At 34.7% G+C, this 23,437-nt stretch overlaps 1 protein-coding gene across 6 annotated transcripts in view; it reads right to left on the reverse strand.

Moving 5' to 3' along the window:
• The window catches only part of CDH18 (cadherin 18), a 627,896-nt gene that overhangs the window by 197,441 nt on the left and 407,018 nt on the right, over positions 1 to 23,437 (reverse strand). For all 6 annotated transcript variants that reach the window (XM_032470371.1, XM_032470358.1, XM_006178333.3 and 3 more), the window contains one exon: positions 17,673 to 17,967. In XM_032470371.1, the coding sequence (XP_032326262.1) occupies positions 17,673 to 17,967 (295 nt within the window). The remainder of the gene's footprint in view (positions 1 to 17,672; positions 17,968 to 23,437) is intronic.

The raw sequence follows: 23,437 nt of genomic DNA on the forward strand, positions 1-23,437 counted from the left end.
GTTGGTAACTTAGCTTGTAATTCTGGTTTATTTTTGAAACATGATATCTTTTTGGGATATACTCTGTGACATGTCAAGGGGACATATATCAGAAAGAGCAGGTTAAGTTATGTTGCAATAATAATCCCAAATTTCAGAGGCATTAAACAACAAAAGTCGACTTCTCATTCACACTGCTTACTACAGTTGGGCTAGTGTTATTTTGCTGCAAGTTATCCTGTCCCAGGGACACAACTTCCTGAGCTGCCACCCTCTACAATGTTACTGCAGAACTTTGTTGACAATGACTCTTGTGAATTGAAAATACTATGAAATGTTTTGGGAAAACGGCCTTTATGATACAGTGATATAAAATATTTTGTAATTGTTCTTATTCTTTGGCTCATCCACATACAACATTTCTTCTCATTTTCTCTGTTGATATACCAAAATAATTCTAAATTGAGATCAAATTATTTAAACATATGATCTAGATCATTTAAAATATAGAAACATAAACATATCACAAGCATGCTACTTTGGCTCTGTATAGACAGGTAAGAGTTTGCAAAGTGCTCGATAATGTAAACCAAAGTATAGACAGTAGAGGCTTATTACTCACTAGGCTGATTTTATTATTATTAATGTATCTACATATACAATTATATATAATACTATAAAATATGTATAATTATTATTTTATATATTTTATCTATCTATCTATCTATCTATCTATATATAGTTCTAAAGACTGCAAATTAAACCTGGTGGAAGAGGTTTATGAAATGTTGCTTGGAATCACTCAGTTTTCCATGGCTTTGTCAGTTGCCATCTCAGTAGCTGTTTTAATCACACAGACGCTATCAGAGTGTAAATTTAGTTACAAAACAATTCCAGGCTGCTGCTCTTACATCCCTTTGCTGAAAGGACAATACAAAAATACTCCTAATCAATCAATCTTGTCATTAATTGCATTTATCTTATAGAATATTTTAAATTAGAGAAGTAAAACATGATCTTAGTAAGAAAAATAAATACAACTCCTGTGCCATTAGCCTTAAAAAAAGCAATCTTAACAGAGACATGTCTCTCCATAACTATACCTGCACTCATTCAAAGGTCTATCTGGTTGTTATGGACATACTAAACAGGACTCTATACAATTTTTTCTGCACCTAACAACACGTTATGGACATTTCCAGGCCAACTAGGTAAATATAATTTTAATAGCTACATAACATTCCACATTGTTCACTGATGAATATTTAGATTATTCTAGTTGTGTTACTTTCTATTGTAGCACAAGTTACCACAAACAGTTGGTTAAAAAAAAAATCACATATTCTTATGTTTGTGCTTGGTTCTACCTTGCTATATATACATGCAATGCTGTGATAAACTTTCAGAGAAGTGATCCCCTTCAAAAGGAGCATGAGATTTCCAATATTCTGTGGCACTTCAGTGTGACACAGCAGTGGAAGATTTAAAGAGCTCATTTAGTGAGACTTACATAATGAACTCATCAGTGAGACTGGGGAAACATTCCATTGTGATGGTGCAGGTAAATGGAATCATGGATTGTGTGGTTACTTTGCCAAAAATAGTTCATTGTGCTACTAAAAATTCAATACTAATTTTCTTCCATGAAAAAAGTCAATGGCAGAGTTGCATTAGGATTGATTAGTTGAAATTTAATAGTAGAAATATACTGGAGTCCAGATCAAGACAGCAGAGTATGAAAGTCCTGAGTACCCCTCCTCCCATGGACACACTAAAACTATAACTACATACAGAACAACTCCTCTGAGGACAGCACGAAGACCAGCAGAACAGCTTTTCTACAACTAGGGACATAAAGAAAAGGCCATCATTGAAATGGTTGGAGGGGCAGAGACACAGTCTAGTCAGAACCCACACCCGCAGTGTGGCAATCCACAAGTGGAAGGGGTATCACACAGCAAGAGTCCCTCCCTGAGGTCTGAACCGCACGTTAGACTCTCCAATCTAGGGGATCTGCACCAAGACCGGTCCCTACAATGTATGGATTTGAAAGCAAGGGGGCTCATGTCTAGGAGAGCCAGAGGGCTGCTGGAAACTGAGACATTACAATGAAGAGCTCACATACAAACTCACTCACTCCAAGTCCTAGTGAAGAGGCAGCAGCTTAAAAAGTGCCCAGGTCATATGAGAAGGAGATTCATTGATTTATTTTAGGACATTTGCCAAAGAAGCAGGAAGCTGATGGAACTTTCTCCAGGGACAGGATTGCTGGTAGGTACCTTTTATTTTTTTAACACTCTTTTCACAAAGCTGGCCCAGAGCTAGTGAGCACCATTTTTGTCACTCTCCATTAACCTAGCCAATACCATATGACCTGCACTGGTGTTCCTTGAAGACTGGTACCAGCAGCCCATCCCATCAGCTCCCACACTGCCCTCCCAAATTTGTGGCCTCAGCTTCCACCAGTCTTTCCAAAGTAGCTCCCACCTGGGGAGACAGACTGAAGCAATTATAGTGGGGCCTCACAGCCAGCAGTGTCAGGGTTCAGCTCCAGTGCATCAACACGTTCATAGGTGTTGTAATCACACCTTTCAGCTAGACAAGCTGGGACCAGCCTAACCTACCAGCGTGCCTAAAAAAGTCATGGCTGGGCCTGACACATGGCCAGGCAGGGGGCAGTCCCACCCATCCGTGCACCAACAGCAGTTGCAGCCCAACCACAAGAGAAGGGCACCAGCAGCCCACGTGGGATATCCTTAGAGCACCTGTCTCTGGTGACCAAGGGGGATTGTGTCACTGGGCCCCAAAGGACACCTTCCAATAAAGCCACTCTTTCAAGACTGGGAGATGGTGATAATATATCTAATACACATAAAAACAAACACAGAGACTTAGACAAAATGAGGAGACAAATATTTTTCAAAAGAAAGAACAGCAGCAACAAAGCTCAGAAAACTAACTAAATAAAGTGGAGATAAGCAATTTATCAGATAAAGAGTCCACAGTAATAGTTATAAAGATGCTGACCAAGCTTGGGAGAAGAATGGCTGAACTTAGTGAGAACTTTAAGGATAAAAAATATTAAACAAAATTCATAATTGAGAAATATAATAACTAAAATGAAAAATACACTAGAAGGAATCAAATGCAGATTAGAAGATGCAAAAGAATGGGTCAGCAACCTGGAAGATGGAATAATAGTGGCAATCACCCAATCAGAAAAAAAGAGAAAAGAAAGAAAAATGAGGCTAGCTTAAGGGACCTCTAAGACAACATCAAGCATACAAAAATTTGCATGTTTGGGGTCCCAGCATATGAAGAGAGAGAGAAAGGGACAAAAAACTCACTTGAAGAAAACTTCTCTAACCTGGTGAAGGAAAAAGACATCCAAATCCAGGAAGCACAGAGTTCCAAATAAATTGAATCCAAGGAGACTCACACCACTCGCACCAAGACACATTATAATTAAAATGTCCAAAGTAAAAAATAAAAAGACTCTTAAAAGCAGAAAAACAACAAGTTATATATAAATAACCCCTCATAAGACTATTAGTTGATTGAGTAGAAACTTTACAGGCCAGAAAGGACTGGCACAATATATTTGAAGTGCTAAAAGGAAAAAGAAAAAAAGAAAAACAAAAAACTTACAACCAAGAATACTTTATCTGGAACAGGGAAACCACAAATCAAAAACATACAATAGAGTCACAAAAGTCAAAAACAAGAGAATTCAAGCATAATACAAAAGAAAATCAGCAAACCAGAAAAGGAAGAACAAAAAGAAAGGAATAAAAATAAATACAAAATCAACTGGAAAACAAGGTTTAAAATGGCAATAAATATATATTTATCAATAATTACTTTAAATGTCACTGGGCTAAATGCTCCAATCAAAAGGCATAGAGTGGCAGATTGGATAATAAAATAAGAGCCTACAATATGCTGCCTACAAGAGACCAACTTTAGGACAAAGGATACACATACACTGAAAGTGAGGGGATGGAAAAAATATTTTATGCAAATAGAAATGACAAGAAAGCAGAGGTAGCAATACTCATTGGACAAAACAGACTTTAAAATAAAGGCCACAAAGAAGATAAAGGACACTACATACTGATAAAAAAGATCCATACAAGAAGAGGATATTACACTTGTTAACATATATGTCCCCAATATAGGAACATCTAAATACATAAAATAAGCACTAACAGACATAAAGGGAGAAACTGATGGGAATGCAATAATAGTAGCAGATTTTAACACCCCATTAACATTAATGGATAGATCTTCCAGATAGAAAATCAATGAGGCAACAGAGATACTAAGAGACACAAGAGAAATAGAATAGTTAGATTTAATTCATATTTTCAGGACATTACATCCAAAAAAAATCAGAATATGCATTTTTTCAAACACACACAGAACATTCTCTAGGACAGATCACATACGAGGACACAAAACAAGCCTCAAGAAATTTAAGAGGATAGAACTTATTTCAAGCATCTTTTCTGACCACAATGGCGTGGAACTAGAACTCAACCACAGGGGAAAAAAAAAAGGAAAAAAGAAAAAAAAAGAAAGAAAGGAAGGAAAGAAGAAAGGAAGAAAGAAAGGAAGAAAGAAAGGAAGAAAGGAAGAAAGGAAGAAAGAAAGGAAGAAAGAAAGGAAGAAAGAAAGAAAGAAAGAAAGAGCGAACGAACGAACTACATGGAGACAACAACATGTCACTAAAAACCCAATGGGTCAAAGATGAAATCAAAGAGAAAATTTAAAAAACACCTTAAAACAAATGACAATGAGGACACAACCACACAAAATCTATGGGATGCAGCAAAAGCAGTCCTAAAAGGAAATTGCATAGTGATACAGGTGTTCCTCAAAACACAAGAAAAATCTTAAATAAACAACCTAACCTACCATCTAAAATAATTAGAATGATAAGAACAAACAAAACCTAAAGTCAGCAGAAGAATAAATATTAATAATCAGAGAGGAAATAAATAAGATAGAGATCAAAGAAAACAATAGAAAAAAATCAATAAAACTAAGGGCTGTTTTTTAAAAGAGTAAACAAAATCAATAAACCTATGGCCAGGCTCACTAAGATAAAATGAGAGAGAACCCAAAGAAACAAAATAAGAAATGAAAGAGGAGAAATTACACAGGATACCACAGAAATGTCCACAGAAATATGAAAAAAAACCACAAAGGCATACTATGAATAATTATATGAAAACAAATTGGGCAACCTAGAATAACTTAATACAGATCATTCTCAAACTTCTCCAAAAGACTGCAGAGAAGGGAACACTCCCAAACTCATTCTATGAAGCCACCATCACCCAGATAACTAAAACCAGACAAAGACATTAACAAAAAAAGAAATTTACAAGGCAATATTTTTGATAAATATAGATGCAAAAATTATCAACTAAATATTAGCAAACTGAATTCAACAACACATAAAAATGATCAAACACTACGATCAAGCTGGATTCATCTCAGTATCACAAGGATGGTTTAACACATGCAAATCAATCAATGTCATACCACATCAACAAGAGAAAGAACAAAAACCACCTGATCATCTCAATAGATGTAGAAAAGGCATTTCATAAAATTCAACATCGATTTATGATAAAAACTCTTACCAAAGTGGGTATAGAGGGAACATATCTCAACATAATAAAAGCTATGTATGACAAACCCACAGCCAACATAATACTCAATGGTGAAAAGTTGAAAGCTAAAATCTGGAACAAGACAGGATGGCCACTCTCACCACTTATAGTCACATAGTATTGGAAATCCTAGCCATAGCAATCAGACAAAAAAAGAAATAAAATGGATCCAAATTGCAAGAGAAGAGGTAAAATTGTCACTATATGTAGATGACATGATACTGACTATAGAAAATCCTAAATATGCCACACAAAAACTACTAGAGCTGATAAATGAATTCAGCAAGGTAACAGGATAAAAGATTAGCATACAGAAATCTGTTGCATTTCTTTGCACTGACAATGAAATAACAGAAAACAAAAGTTAAAAAAAAATCCCTTTTAAAATTGTATCAAAAAATACCTAGGAATAAACCTGACTAAGGAGGTGAAAGACTTAGCAGCAGAGAATACAAAACACTGATTAAAAGAATTAAAGATAATATAAAGAAATGTGAAGATAGCCCATGCTCTTGGATTGGAAGAGTTAATATTGTTAAAATGGCCATGCTACCCAAAGCAACCTACAGATTTAACACAATCCTTATCAAATTACCCGGTATATTTTTGACAAAGCTGGAACAAATAATCCTCAAATATATATGGAATCACAAAAGACCCAGAATTGCCAAAGCAATACTAAAGAAAAAAAAAAAGAAAAAATGAAGCTGGGGGCACAACTCTCCCAGACTTCGAACACTGTTACAGTTACAGTAATCAAAACAGCATGGTATTGACACAAAGATATATGGATCAATGGAACAGAATAGAAAGCACAGAAAAAAAAAACCCACACCTACAGTCAATTAACCTTTGACCAAGGTGGCAAGAATGCACCTTTAATTCCCTTAATTAATGTTTTATATTCTCTGCTTGGTAAGTCTTTCACCCCCTTGGTTTGCTCTGTATTCCCATTTCCTACACTGAGAGGTACATAAATGAAAACCAATTTTTTGGATATACTTTAAAAAACATAATGTGCAGATTTACTTTTTGTAAACTAGATCCAACCTGTGGTGAAATAATTTATCTGTTCTTGTGAAGTCCTTTCTATTTTGAATTGATCCCTTTTATTAGGGGATTCTGAGGCTAGTCTACTCTCATAAGAAGTAAATATAGAAACTAAGGAATCTGAAGTAGCTTAAAATGCAATCTGGTAGGTCACATCAATCATTAAAAAAAGTGATAAAGTAAATTGACTTTGTGGTCCTTCTTGACTTTACAAAAACAAAGGTAATTATTCATAGGAAAACAAAAGGAATCATTACTTCATAAAGCAATACAAAGTTTTTTTACCAGATATCAGAACAACGATGTTCAAAAAATTAACAGACTATATTTCTACAAACTCTTTCCCGCGACATAAGTGTAGGTTGAAAAGTTTGACGTGCAATCATTCAATAAATACTTACAGAATATTGTTTCAACTGATGTATTTACAGTAATAGAATACAGCAAAAGTAAAGTAGAACTTCTAAACCTTCTCTTCAAAAAACCTGGAAGCTTCTGCTCTCACTCTCTTGAAATGCTGCCCTAATACTGAATGTGACATATTTCTCCCATTTCATAGGTTAATTTTGTTGATCATTTACTTTGCTGTGCAGAAATTTTAAAGTTCAATGTAGCCCCACTTGTTTATTATTGCTTTTGATGTCAAATTTTAAAAAATCATTGCCGAGATTGATGTCAAGGAGTTTACCCCTTATGTTTTCTTCTAGGAATTTTATGGTTGCAAGTCTTAGGTTCAAGTATTTAATCCGTCTTGAGTTGATTTTTACATACAGAGCAATTCAGGGGTCCAAATTCATTCTTTTGCATGGAGATGTCCAGTTTTCCCAACCCCATTTATTGAAGAGACTATACTTTCCCCATTATATATTCTCAGTTATTTTATCAATAACTAAATAACCATATACACGTGGGTACTTCCAGGCTCTTTATTCTGTTCCACTGATCCATATGTTCATTTTTATGCCATGTACTGTTTTGATCAGTACAGCTTTATAATACAGTTTGAAATCAGGAAATATGAATCCTCTACCATTACGTTTTCTTATGATTGCTTTGGGTATTTGGAGTCTTTTGAGGATCTATACAAATTTTAGGATTGTTTCGTTCTGTGTCTGTGAAAAATGCCATTAGAATTTTAATAGGGATTGTATTTAATTTGCCAATTGCTTTAGGTAGTATGGATATTTTAACAATATTAATCTTTTCAATCCATGAACACAGAATATCTTTCCATTTATTTGGTCTTCTTCATTTTATTTCCTCAATATCTTACTGTTTTCAGCATACAGATTTTTCACCTACTTGGTTAAATTTATTCCTAAGTATTTTATTCTTTTTGATTTTATTGGAAATAGGATCATTTTCTTAATTTCTCTTTCTGATGGTTCATTGTAAAATGAATGATATCTTGAGCCAGCAAATTGTGGCTTGGTTTGTTATAATACAAAAGCTAACTGACACAGAAGAAAAAGTATGAGAAGAAAACTAAGAATAAAAAAAAACTTACGAATCTTAGAAACATCTGTCCAATTTATGATTTATCAGTTGTCCTATGTGATTCTTCATACACACTCTAACTTAACTTTGTAGCACTGTAGTGTCTGCCTCACTTTACTGACATTATCTCATTCTGAAGCTATGCCCCAGGGAAATAATTTTAAAATGGCTACTAGAATCCTGGAAGATAGCCAGGTGAAGCTCCCAAGGTGTTTGAGCAGAACTAAATCAGTTCCCCAACAAGAAGCACAATAAAATCAGCACAGCTGGTGTCTCTTCTGGTTGCTTTGCAACAAAGAACACAGCTGCAAATGGAAACAGGTCTGGGGTTTAGAGATTGGACGAGAACAAAGAAAACATGAAAAAAAATTAGGGATGTTGTAATACATCTCCCAAGGCAAGGAACCTTGCAGAATTTAAGAGTCATATGGTAAAATTCATCTTCTCCTTATATGCCAAATTAAGTTTTAGTACTCCATTGGAATTAAAGTTCATAAGTTATATATTCATAATTTTCATATAATACTTTGTTCTCTCTCCAATAAATCAAAAACCCATATTCCTATAATTCCAAGTTTTAAAATGCTTTTAAATAATGTTAATTATAGGTATATTTTATTAACATACAGAAGAGAATAGGTCAAGATTTATATACTTCCTTATAAATACGTTTCTGTGAAAAACATAGAAGATGTAAAATTTATTTTCAAGCAAATTGGATTGCGATCTGGAATGGTTTTCTTTGAAACAATTTCTATATCTAAAGCAATTTTTTGAAAATTTAAAGGTGTTGCAAGACATCCAAATTTAAATTGGTACTACAATCTCCTGATTCCACGTAAAAGCAAGACTAGAACTGCAGAAATTTGGGTAACTTACATACAAATAGAAGAGACAAAATTACTTTTTTTTTTTTTACTGTTTTTAAAAAGAGATCTACCAAAACACACAATTTAAAAAAATTTACTACCTTTTTTATGGTAAAATAATATATGTCATGGCAATCCTGCTAAATGTCTTAAAACACTTAAGAGTGCCCTTTCCGTCTGAGAATGGCAATGCTATTTACAAGTAAGATTATATTCATTCTATCTTTATTTCCAAAAAGCCCCATGGGCTCCTGAACACTGACTCCAAAAACTGGAATAATTTCATCACAGGGTTATTTTCCTCTTTGTGCAATGATAATAATATTAACCTTTCATATTCTTAGGACTCAGTTTTGAAAAACTTAGACATTTAATTAAAAAAAAATAGAAAACCAAATGTATAAATTACTTCTATAGAATAATTGACAGGAGGTGGTAAAGTCATTAAGGCTGGAATGGTAATAAACCACATATCACAGAAAATAAAAAATGTTAAATGTGTACAAGTCTCTTCATAGTCCTATCAGGTTACATTTGCCCTCTATAATATAATATCATTCTGTCCACAAATATTCACTTTGTTAAATGCAGTCACATTTTTAGATAAGTTTAAAAAAGCAATATGACAGCTTACTAGACACCCATCATAATTCAAATGGTCCTTTTCTAAATCAATGCTATAAAAACAGACAGATTTTTTTTTTAAATTAGAACTATGACTCTCAAGTAGCCATGCTGTTACTTTTCTTTCTGTGAGCACGAATAACCTAACTTTAGTCAATGGTTTTCCTCTCTGATTTTATAGTGTTATGTATTTAAATATGGCAACTAATATCTAAACATGAAAATTGCCTCCCTGTGCAGATTGAATTGGTTTTGGTCATAAAATATATGGCATGAGCATTTTAACACTATGTGATCCTCTTTGGTAGTGACTCTAAATTTAACAAATATAATTTCTTCCATTCATGTTTATAATTTGAATTTTTTTTCATTCTTTTATCTTGAATGTTATTTTTGGGGGGGGGGCAGTGATTCTCAAAAGCAATTTTGGCCTCCAGAGATCTTTTGACAATGTCTGAAGACATCACAACATGGCAGCACTGGGAGGGATACTATTGGAATCTAATGGGGAAAGAAGAGAGCAGGGATGCTGTTAAATATCCTATAATGCACAGGACAGTCCCCCCCACCCCCAAAACAAATAATTATTCAGTCCAAAATGTCAATAGTGGCACGGCTGAAAAACTCTTTTTTAGAGGGATATGATTCCCTTGATAATAGTTGAAATTACGTGGTGTATATAAATCAAAGAGATAAAGAAAAACCCTATATTATAACATGCACCAAAAACCACTGCAATTTTCTTTTTGTCTCTTTGTTAAAACATCCAGAATGCCACTGACTCTGTCTGCTGATTATTACTCACTGACAAGACACATACAACGACATTACACTTCTCTCGCCAGCAACACAACACACAGCAATTACTCGGAAGGCTCCATGACTATTTCTTAGCATCGTAGATACACAAGAAACAATAATCTGATAAAAACTTGCACGACCAGGAAGTCTCTGGTGTTGCCTTCTCTTGCCTTCTCTGTATTCTCATAGCACATTTTGCAAAACTCTATAGGGAATCCATCATTTGCATGGTAATCCTGTTTACTCGCCCTTAACCACACAAACACGTGCATACATGTATACACGCTAAACTATATAACCCCACAGTGAAGAGAGAGGAGCATTTTTCTTCATATGTGCTCTATGTAATATGTATCTTTTTTCCCCTTGTCTAACTGACAACCCTTGATACGTTATGTAAGATTCAGAGGACGTCTTCTCTAGTCTGCAAGCTGGGCTCCCTGTTCAACCCTATGGCTCCTCTATTTTTTTGCTTAACAAACGCCATATTGAAATTTTCTGTTTATATGTCTGCAGCCTGCTCAAGTTTAGGGACCTTGTTTTATTTACTGTTTTATTACTAGCCACTATTACAGTTCTCAGCACATTAAATGCCTTCACTCTCTCTCCTTCTTTCCAGAAAGAATTGGAGAGATAAAAGGGAAGAATTCTTTTTTTTTTTAATGACTGGATAATTCAAAACTCAGTTAATGTGCATAGAGTAAAAATAATAATCTTCTCCAGGCACCATATGCTGAGAAAATTTTGCTGTCAGTCATCACACCATGGCACTAGCATTAGCTGTTACCAGTATTAGAAACTGATACAGATTTAAGTTAGTGTAAATGTGACTAATTCCTTTATTATCACAAATCTACATTTTACCTTTTATCATTTCATAAACAACATGAATATATTATGTTAATGAAGAAGAACGTACTTCTCTCATACCAAATAAAGCTGCAGCTCTTTTCTTCTAGAAGTGATTTCCACCCATGTGCTTATGGACCCTTCAGATATTTCCTACATATGTAAATGCATATTCTACAACACATATTTATTTTTAAAAATAAATTGGATGTTATTCCACATGGATTTCTGAAAATGCTTTTCTAACTAAAAGAATCTGGATCTTTAAATGTCAGCATATACAGTCTGCATTCACCCATTTTAAGCTGCCAAGGGTATGAGTATGTGTTTGAAGAATCATTTATTTGAACACTTCCTTATCAGTGTAGTTTGAGTGTGTTTTCTACTTTTCACTATTGTGAACAAAACTGCAAGCAAGGGCACCCTTTTACATATATCTTTGCACATCCATGTCAGTATACCTATAGTTTTCTACAATAAATATATTATTATAAAAATTTTGATAGATATTGTCAAATTACCCTTCAAAAAACTGTGGGAATTAACCTTTCTGCTAACAGTTCTGCACATTAACAATTTTGAGAATTATCAAATTTGCATACTTGGTAGCCAAACACTGCTATTTCCTTCTCCTCTGTGGTTTCTTAAATTACTAGTAAAATTTGAGACTTTTTTAATATAATGAACATGTTTTTCCCATGAAGTCTCTTGTTAATTTCCCCATGTGTATTTGATTGTAGTGTAATTTTTCTTATTGCAAAAAGCTCCTTATGTAATGAAAATCAGTACTTCGCTCTGTGTTTAAGTTTACCTTTCCATCTTATTAGGGCTAGCATAATTATTTGACATGTATATTTTCAAATGTTTCTTCATTTAAATTCATGTCATTTCTTATTGATTATTAGATTCATATCATACATCAAAATTCCTTCACCACATTGTTCTTTTTTTTAAGTGGATGAATTTTTATAGCATACTGAGAGTTTTGGCTTTTATAGTTTAAGCATGAATTTATTTACCATTTAGTTTGAACTAAAGTGTTGAGAAAAACACTAGTTGACATTGGTCAACATTATGATCACACCTTGTCCTTCATCTGAACTCCACTCCTCAGCTTAGTTACTTTCCACTCCAGAAAGTGACCCTGGACGATTCTATCTGTCTTATTGCCAACACCATCTGGGTCACAATGTCCTTCAGCTACCTGGAACCTATTGCCTTTTTCTACACTATCTATGATGTATGTATTTTGGGGTTGTTAGAGCGACTTTTCTTAAAAAGCATGTCCCTATTGGACCCCCTAGGGATTAGATTCTAGTATATAAAAATGGCTATTCCTCTGCTTCCATGCAATTTTGGGTGAATTTTCCTTTTTATGGTATTGAGCCATCTCAGATGTCTTACTATCTTAATATCTCTGGAACAAGAACGTTATAATACTATCAAATCCATTCTAAAGAACCAAGAAGGGGAACCTCACCTCTGGCTCAGTAAACTATATGGATTCTGGATCGTCTATTTTCTCTGCTATGATTATTCCACAAAGAGCTTGATACAGATTTTATGTTTTTAACTCTATTTTAAAAAAATGAGAACTCAAAAGCTGAAGCTCTATCTAGCTTATACATCTTGTCCAGTTGCATTTATTACTAACCATGTGATTGATCTTGGGCAAGTTACTTAACTCTGTATAACAGTTTTATCCTCTGTAAAACAAAAATAATAATAATACCAACATCATGATGACACAGCATGGAATTGTTGCAAATGGTATGCAATGCCTGATACATAGTAAGTGCTCAACAAATATCCCCTGGAGTTGTTTCAGGACTGCTGTGGCATCCTGTGGTGTCAGACTTTGGCAAAATAAATCAGTTACTTTGTGGTCATCAGTGTTTGATTTTCGGCCAGACTCGAAGTGTACATTCAAAATGTCCAATCTCTTTTTATCCACTGATCCAAACTTCTACGGGTCCAATCATTTCTACAGTTGATAGGAAGTAAGATTTAGAGATCTGAAATCAAATGTTAGCTTCACCACTGGCAGTAAGAGAAACTGCTGCCAGAGCAAAGGCATCCAGCATCACAGTGACACAGTGGAAACAGAAAGGAGGGATGATTTTATGCGTCATTGCCAAATCCAGCCACTTCATGGAAAATGACATCCCTGTTTCTTATCCAATGCTAAAACCTTTCTCGTTACTCCTTTGGGTTCAGTGTTGGACTCAGTTCTTTGGTTATTGGGTTAATATTAAAACCTAGAATTTGTCCAAGTACCAATTCAGATTCAACGCAGCTTCCTGTGTCTGAAATCCAACTCCATAGCTTAAAAAGACAAGATTTACTTTCTAAAGAAAGCTCTTGGGATCTGCAGGCCAGGGCTGGAGCATCGGTTCTGTGATGCATCATTCTTCCGGGCCCTTTCATCTTTCTGCTCCATCTCACTCAGCAAGAGGCTTTCATCTTTCTGGTTCTAAGTGGCTGCTGCATTTCTATACCACGTCTGCATTTAGGCAGCAAGAAAGGAACGTGGCAGTGGGTGAAATATGTGTGCCAGGTGTGTCTTTCCACAGGAAACCTGTATCTTTCCTAGAACTTTCCGCCTTATTGGTTTCCACTTAACGTCCTACCATCTAGAATTATATCACATGACCATTCTTAGATGAAAAGGAAGAGTAAGGGGTAAATATTTAATTCTGCAGTGTCACTCTGAACAAAACTAAGTTCTCTTAGTAATAAGGAAGGATAGACGGAATATTGGACATTCAGGCTTTTCCCTAAAGGGAAGATGCTCGATTCTATTGTTCGTGACAAATGCCATGCTTTTGTGTCTGTGTGTGTAGTCATCAGGGCAGTCAGAGCACGGACTCTCCTAGAAGAGCAGGTGCCTCATCCAGCAGGAGTATTAGAAGGTAACACTATCCTCTCATTGTTCCCACTGCCTCCAGGATCATTTCCTAAAATCCCTTACAATAGAGGTTGGCAAACTTTTTCTGTAAAATGCAACATAGTAAATATTTTAGGCGTGTGAGCCATAAAGACTTAGTTGCCACCACTCAGCTCTGCCGCTGTAGTGCCCAAACTACCAAACGCAGTATTTAAATCAATGGCTATGGCTTTGTTCCGGTAAAATTTTGTTTACAACAACAGACAGCAGGCTGGATTTGTCTCCACTGCCATGGTTTTTGTTGGTCCTTCTGCTACAAGTTTTTTATTTTTAAACTTAATGGTAGTGCAAGTATCACTCATTCTTAAGCAGACCACACTCCACAAACATTTGTATCACCTCCCATACATTCATATTACAGTGTGTATTAGGTACTATTATGGTGATTTTTATGCATTTGATTTTCCAAAGTGAAGTCATACACATCCAATATAGTTTCCAATGTTCAGCCTAAAGCTTGCTGTGGTCCTTCAACAGAATTGTACCTAGAAGAACCATGGTAGAAGAGACTGAAAACTTTTTGTTTGCCCACTTTTTCCTCTTTTCTCAAATATTAAAGTCTCTCTCTGAACCATACTCATCTCCATAAAATAACTTAATACAGTTGACCCTTGAACATGTGCGGTTTAAGGGGCACCAAACTTTCACAGTCAAAAAGCTACACATAACTCACAGTCAACCCTTCATATAAGGAGGCTCCTGTAAGTGGACCCCTGTAATTCACACCCCTGCTGTTCAAGGGTCAACTGTACTAATTATTCTCCATTCCTATACTCCTCTCTAAGCCCTAGATAAAGACTGCAATGTTTTGGCTTGTTCCTAAGTTCTCCAGCCTTAGTTACAGTGATTCCTTTAGGATTCATGATTCCTAAATGTGCAGCACCCTTTAATATCCTCAAATACACCCTCTTAACTTTAACAGTGTTCACACACATGTATGTAATTCAGGATACATTTCTGAGAACCTTTTTCTTCTCCTTGTCATTTCCCTTGGCTTTTCAATCTCTGTTCTGATTCATTTCAATTATTTTCAATTTCAGATATTATTAAATATTTTTCTAGATAAGGTGGGAGGATGATATACTTTCTGGATACCTCTTGCATGCTGGCCAAAGAATCATGTTTGACTGAACGAAGGATTCAGGGTTTTAGTCATTTCTCTGTAGGCTGACAATGATACTCAATTTTTTACCACATTCCAGTATTTCAGGTGATAAATATGATGTGAAAATATATTTTTTTTTAAGTTGGTAATGTTAAAAAATTCTGAAAGTTTATAAAAATTTTCCCTTTATCCTTAGCCTTTAGGAACTTTGCCAGGATTCACTTAAGTTGGATTGGATTCTTATTCTATTAACCCTTCCTGGAACTCAGAAAGTCTATCAATCTTGCAAATTCTGTGTATTCTTCACCTTCAGGGAAAAACGTTACTGCTCTTCTCCTTCATCTGCTCACTTCTGCTCTCTGGGGACATACGTTATTCACACGATAGGTTGAACAAACATATCGTCTAAGTCACATACTGTTCTCACAATTTCCATATACTTGTATTTTGATTTTTAGTTTCTTCTTTTGTTCTGGTATGTTCTCAAGTTCCAGGACAATAACTTGGGTCTGATCAGTGACCATTTATGCCTCAATCCAATATCACTTTTTATTGTTCACTTCTTTGTAGAAAACATGACTTTGAGTTACGGAAGTCTCTTTACAGCGTCCTCAAGCACCAGTGCTCTGACTGCCGAACTGTCGACATGCTGTCTTTCTTGGTGATGACTGCTGTGCGTGTTTTCCTCTCTCTGGCGCTTTGCTCCCTATGGTTCTGTTGCTTCCTTTGTGCTCCCTGGGGGTACTATGTAGCCCCTGGAACTACTTTACCGGTGGCATTCCCACAAGTGATGGAGTCATGCAGCTTTTTGCTTTTATAAGAGAAAAGGATTGGCAGATGGGCTGTCAGTCCCTTGACAAGGTGCCAGGAGGATGTCTGTTCTAGAGTTTTCATATAAGCTCTTACCTGCCAGAGATAATGGTGTCAAGCCCTTCAGTCCCCTCTCAGCTTTCCTAAGAGACCAGTGAGCCTGAGTGCCTTCTGGGCCTTTCCACCAGCTCTCTGAGGCTGGTCCCTGTGTCCTACGTTGGTCCCTGGAGAGCCATTTTGGCAACTGCGTACTCCCCTGAGAGTCTGGTTAGGAAGGAGAACTTAGTCTGTCCTTTCTAACCTGCTTCCATAACAGCTTCAGGAGCTATCTGGCTATCTCAAGAAAACTAAAATGGACTGGATTTGAGAAGATGAGTGACTGCAATCTTCCATTAAAAGCTTTATATATATGAGACAAAAGGTGCTAGCAAAACGTACTATGGTGATCATTTCACAATACCTGTAAGTTAAGCCATCACGCTTTGCACCTTAAACTTATACAGTGCTTACGTCAATTATATCTCATTAAAACTGGAAAATAATTTTCCAAATTAAAAAAAAAACAAACTTAGGTATATATCCAATTACACAAGAGATTTGATTAATGACTAAGATAATCTTAATTTAAAATAAAACTCTTACATGTACAGTAAAATTAAATATATGAAAGCTCTACTCAAAATAGTTGTTCTAAATCCAAGCTAAGAGTCTCACAGAGATAGTAAAATGTTATTATCATAGCTGAACTTGATTTTATTTATATTCAGGGAACTCATCATCTGAGATAAAAATGAAATAGCTAGACCACGGAGATCTGTGAGTGGTGGGAAAGCCCAGGACCATCAGAGGGATCTTGATTTATCAAATGCAAGGTAGGTTCTGCACCCAGGAGAACCTGCAGTCAATTTCTTCCTGGCAATTTTGGAAAGAATTTGGGAAAGTTACTTACATACTTTAAAGTGGTATTCAAAATACTCCACAGGATTGTTACCCATTTTAAGACAAATCAGGTAGGTATCTGCAAAGTTGACTGATTAATGTAGTTGTTACTTGTGCCATGAATCATATTATAAATTGGTCATAACCAGCGAGCTTAAACCTGCTTAAAAGACGTAGCAAAAGATTTCCAACATTGTATTACCTGTGTCCATGCAAATTGTCACTGAATGTGTTAGTAAGGTTAAAGGGTTGTGCCAATTAAGCAAGAACTGCAAGTGTTTTCTCATTTATGATGATTTTCCTTGAGATCAAGGTGTTACTTCCACTCCTGAGTTCAGAAACTCATTTTAATAAATATTAGATTTTTTAACACTTTAGACCATAGCAAAGTATGGAAATATATTGGAACTTCTTCGAATTTCTTACCCTCCTTCCAAAATTAAAACCCGGTCTTCAAAAGATGAATTTTGGATCATCAGAAATATGTTAATTACCAAAGTATAAGCAACAACTGTTCTTACCCATGTCTGACATTTCAGGCACGGTCACGATGTACGGTCCATCTGTGAACTTTGGAGCGTTGTCATTAATGTCTTGCACTTTGATGATGAACTCAGATTCAGGTTCAAGGGGCTTATTTGTTCGTCTGTCAATGGCCTGGGCATGAAGCACATAGTGGGTCTTCTGCTCTCTGTCTAGGCTTTTTGTTGAGTGGATGTCGCCTGTGGTGTCATCAATGATAAATATAGTCCCGGCACCTTCTCCAGTGAGGATGTATTTGACGGACCCGTCGCCTTTGTCAGAATTGGAGTGCAGCTGCAAACACAAATGGAATGATTTAACGTGAAATTCTTTTTCAGCCTCACTCAGTGTTCTCCGAAAATTGCCATCTATAATTTAAGACTTAGTTTGATTATAACTTTTCTTCCTTCCACAGTGTCCTGTGTGTTATTATAACCATGTGTTTGCAGTTTTTCTCTACTTGGCATTAACATGGATACATTTATTTTGATCTAAGAGATCCAATTATTGATTTAGGAAAAATTAATAAGCATTACTTATTAAAAAAAAAAATCTTGACTGACATTCTACTAAATCAACATTTCACATCACATTAACAAGAGAAAGGACAAAAAACACATGATCATCTCAATAGATGCAGAAAAAGCATTTGATAAAATTCAACACCCATTTATGATAAAAACTCTCACCAAAGTGGGTATAGAGGGAACATATCTCAATATAATAAAAGCTATATATGACAAACCTACAGCAAGCATAGTACTCAATGGTGAAAAACTCAAAAGCTTCCCACTAAAATCTGGGACAAGACAAGGGTGCCCACTATCACCACTCCTATTCAACATAGTCTTCGAATTTCTAGCCACAGCAATCAGGCAAGAGAGAGAAATAACAAGGATCCAAATTGGAAAAGAAGAGGTAAAAGTGTCACTATATGCTGATGACATGTTATTATATACAGAAAACCCTAAAAGGTCCATACAAAAACTACTAGAGCTGATCAAAGAATTCAGCAAGGTAGCAGGTTACAAGATTAAAGTTCAAAAATCAGTTGCATTTCTTTACACTAATGATGAAGCAACAGAAAAAGAAAGTAAAGAAACAATCCCCTTTAAAATAGCACCCAAAGTAATAAAATACCTAGGAATAAATCTAACCAAGGAGGTGAAAGAATTATACACAGAAAACTATAAACCACTGATGAAGGAAATTAAAGAATTCTTTAAAAAATGGATAGATATCCCATGCTCTTCGATTGGAAGAATCAATATTGTTAAAATGGTCACACTGCCCAAGGCAATCTATAGATTTAATGCAATCCCTATCAAATTACCCAGGACATATTTCACAGAAATAGAACAAATCATAATAAAATTTATATGGAACCAACAAAAACCTAGAATTGCCAAAGCATTACTGAAGAGAAAGAAAGAGGCTGGAGGAATAACTCTCCCAGACTTCAGACAATACTATAGAGCTACAGTCATCAAGACAGCATGGTATTGGTACCAAAACAGACATATAGACCAATGACAGAATAGAGAGTCCAGAAATGAACCCACAAACTTTTGGTCAACTAATCTTCGACAAAGGAGGCAAGAATATACAATGGAATAAAGACAGTCTCTTCAGCAAATGGTGTTGGGAAAACTGGACAGCAGCATGTAAAGCAACGAAGCTAGAACACTCCCTTATACCATACACAAAAATCAACTCAAAATGGATCAAAGAGTTAAACATAAGACAAGATACAATTAACCTCTTAGAGGAAAATATAGGCAAAACATTATCTGACATACAACTCAAAAATCTTTTCCTAGAACAGTCTACTCAAGCAATAGAAATAAAAGCAAGAATAAACAAATGGGACCTAATGAAACTTACAAGCTTCTGCACAGCAAAGGAAACCATAAGTAAAACAAAAAGACAACCTACAGAATGGGAGAAAATTTTTGCAAATGAAACCGACAAAGGCTTGATTTCCAGAATATATAAGCAGCTCATACGACTTAATAAGAAACAACCAAACAACCCAATCCAAAAATGGGCAAAAGATCTAAACAAGCAATTCTCCAAGGAAGACATACAAATGATCAATAGGCACATGAAAAAATGCTCAATATCACTAATTATCAGAGAAATGCAAATCAAAACTACAATGAGGTATTACCTCACACCAGTCAGAATGGCCATCATTCAAAAATCCACAAATGACAAATGCTGGAGAGGCTGTGGAGAAAGGGGAACCCTCCTACCCTCCTACACTGCTGGTGGGAATGCAGTTTGGTGCAGCCACTGTGGAAAACAGTGTGGAGATTCCTCAAAAGACTAGGAATAGACTTACCATATGATCCAGGAATCCCGCTCCTGGGCATATACCCAGAAGGAACCCTACTTCAGGATTACATCTGCACCCCAATGTTCATAGCAGTACTATTTACAATAGCCAAGACATGGAGACAGCCTAAATGTCCATCAACAGATGACTGGATAAAGAAGAGGTGGTATATTTATACAATGGAATACTACTCAGCCATAAAAACCGACAACATAACGCCATTTGCAGCAACATGGATGCTCCTGGAGAATGTCATTCTAAGTGAAGCAAGCCAGAAAGAGAAAGAAAAATACCATATGAGATCCCATACCATATGTGGAATCTAAAAAAAACAAAAAACAAACAAACAAAAAAACCATAAATACAACTACAGAAACAGACTCATAGACAGAATACAAACTTGTGGTTGCCAGGGGGGCAGAGGGTGGGAAGGGACAGATGGGATTTCAAAATTGTAGAATAGATAAACAAGATTATACTGCATAGCACAGGGAAATATACACAAGATCATATGGTAGCTCACAGAGAAAAAAATGTGACAATGAATATATATATATATGTTCATGTATAACTGAAAAATTGTGCTTTATACTGGAACTTGACACAACATTGTAAAATGATTATAAATCAATAAAAAATGTTAAAAAAATTTCACTACTTACATGAAATAGAATTGAAAAAAAAAAACAAACTACCAGTAAATCACTGTTGTCTTCCATACACTTAGAAAAATTTTTTTTCAATTAGTTGTTTGTTGTTCTCTTTCAATACTGGAATTTAAAAAATACATTGTAGGACAAATTGAGATTCAAATCACTTATTAAAATTCCTACAAAAGAGGCACTTATTTGTCATAGAAGCACTAATTTTATAATTTGGAAAAATAAATATTTTCCAGGTTAATTGTTTAGATTTAGAATTTTAAAAAACTTGGGGTAGAATTTTTTTTTCTTGAAAAATTATGAAACTTTAACTCAAAATTGAAATAGTAGTAATAGATTTAATCAATAAGGAGGACTTAATTTTAATTAATTAAGACACACTAAAAAAAACCTCACTTATTAAACTAAAATGATCGAGTGTTTTTAGTATAGACATGAGAAAAGTAATATTCAGTAAGAAAGATTAATAACATTAAGATAATTATAAATCTATTTTTTGTCATTTAAACATTAGTAAATGTGTTTACATTGCTTTAGTTCATACTTAATATCCTGGTATAATTTATAACATCAAAATTCAGCTAAATATTTCCATGAAAAGATACCTGCACCCCAATGTTGGTAGCAGCACTATATACAATAGCCAAGACATGGAAGCAACCTAAATGCCCATCAACAGATGACTGCATAAAGAAGTTTTGGTATATTTATATAATGGAATACTATTCAGCCATAAAAAAGAATAAAATAATGCCATTTGCAGCAACATGGATGGACCTAGACATCATCATTCTAAGTGAAGTAAGCCAGAAAGAGACAGAAAAATACCATATGATATTACTCATATATGGAATCTAAAAAAAGAAAAAAAGAGGATAGTGATGAACTCATCTACAAAACAGAAACAGACTTGCAGACATAGTAAACAATCTTATGGTTACCAGGGGAAATGGGTGAGAAGAGATATATTTGGGAGTTTGAGATTTGCAAATGTTAGCCACTACATATAAAAATAAATTTTAAAAACCCCAAATTTCTTCTGTATAGCACAAGGAACTATATTCAATATTCTGTAATAACCTTTAATGAAAAAGAATATGAAACACAAATATATGTATATATATGCAAGATGGGGACATTGTGCGGTACATCAGAAATCGACACATTGTAACTGACTGTACCTCAATTATAAAAAATAGAAAAAAAAAGACTACTGCTATACTTCTAGCCAAGAACAACCACAATATTTTCTTAAATCTTGAACACAAACTTGAAGAATTACTTCTTCCAAGAGATCTGAATCGTTGTCCTTCATATGAAACATTTTTGGTCACATAACTTCAACTACTCACCTTTCGTGCATTTGTGACCCTTGAAAACATTGAAAAAAATATAGCCTTGTTCACATAACATTCTAGTTTCTTGCCATAGTAAAGTGAAAATTTTCAAGGTTTATTTCAAGGTCTCTGAACTCTTAGAAGACATTTTATAAAAGACGAAATATAGAAAATAACAATATAAAGAAAAAATATTCTTATGGGAAAATGAAGCCATCTGAAACATAAACAATAGTACATCAGGAAAAGTTTTAGTTATTTCTTAAAAATACGTAAGACATGAGCAGGGACAAAATTCTGATGGGACTCAGCTAGATTCAACAAATTAAATCGTTTCAAAACTACTTTTCTGGAGCTTTTATAAAAAGGAGTAAAAATACATTATCAAAATATGAAAAACACAGCTTTCAATGGTTCACACTTCATTAGTAAATTACTAACAGAAGCAGCAGAATGAGTTGCATAGAGACAGTTGCATGCATGTATGAAAATGTTTCTTTATGTCTCTCGACATATCATTTTAGCACCTACAAGAAAAGATTTGTCATTTAAGAAGCAGATGCCTACAAAATAGAGAAGTCTGTTTCACATTCTCCAACTTTGCATCAATCCGTGACCAAAGCCCAACAAAGCAAAGCAACAAATTCATTGAATAAATGTTTCTAAAACCTTTCCTAGAACACTCGTGTTATTAAATTAACAAAAGGTGAGATAGTTTTAATAGCTGTTGCTATACTATGTATGAATTATAATTCTATATATTATAAATATAATTAATTAAAAACACTTGGTGAGAAGGGTTCAGCTTTCTAACATCTAATTTTAGAAAGACATTACAATAGTGACAGTTGGCTTTTATCTTCAGGATATATTTGCATAATCTTTCATATTTTTAGTGAGGTTAATTTGAAATTATTTTGTTTTGCATTAAACATTCACATATACAAACAGTTAACTGAAATTTTTTAAATAGGCATAGTATATAGATCAGCAACAGAAGTTTGTAAAAGAAATAGTGAAGTTGTCAATCTAAAGCATCTGTTAAAAATTATATGCTCTATGCTTTATATAGTTGATAAATAATTCAGATAAAAGAAAATGCCAGTAACTTTACAGCTTTAGATTTTAAAACTTGAATCTGGCTCCACATTTATAAAGTTTTTAGGATTAACATATCACTTAGCATACAAGTTTCAGAAGTAATATCTAATTAGAAAATAAATGTGCAATGCAATCAGTCAATTGTAATTAAGTGGTATTTATATTGTTGTACAGGGTAGTCAAGGTTACATCAAAATATTATAAAAAAGCATTTGGATTACAAAAATCACTGATAATATTTAGCTTGAGTTTTAATAACGTAGATGATCATTTTATTAATGGCATTTTTAATCTCTTGTCTGGCCTGGAGCAATCTTGAAATGGAA

Source organism: Camelus ferus, chromosome 3 (assembly GCF_009834535.1).
Source record: "Camelus ferus isolate YT-003-E chromosome 3, BCGSAC_Cfer_1.0, whole genome shotgun sequence".
In the NCBI taxonomy this organism is placed as follows: domain Eukaryota; kingdom Metazoa; phylum Chordata; class Mammalia; order Artiodactyla; family Camelidae; genus Camelus; species Camelus ferus.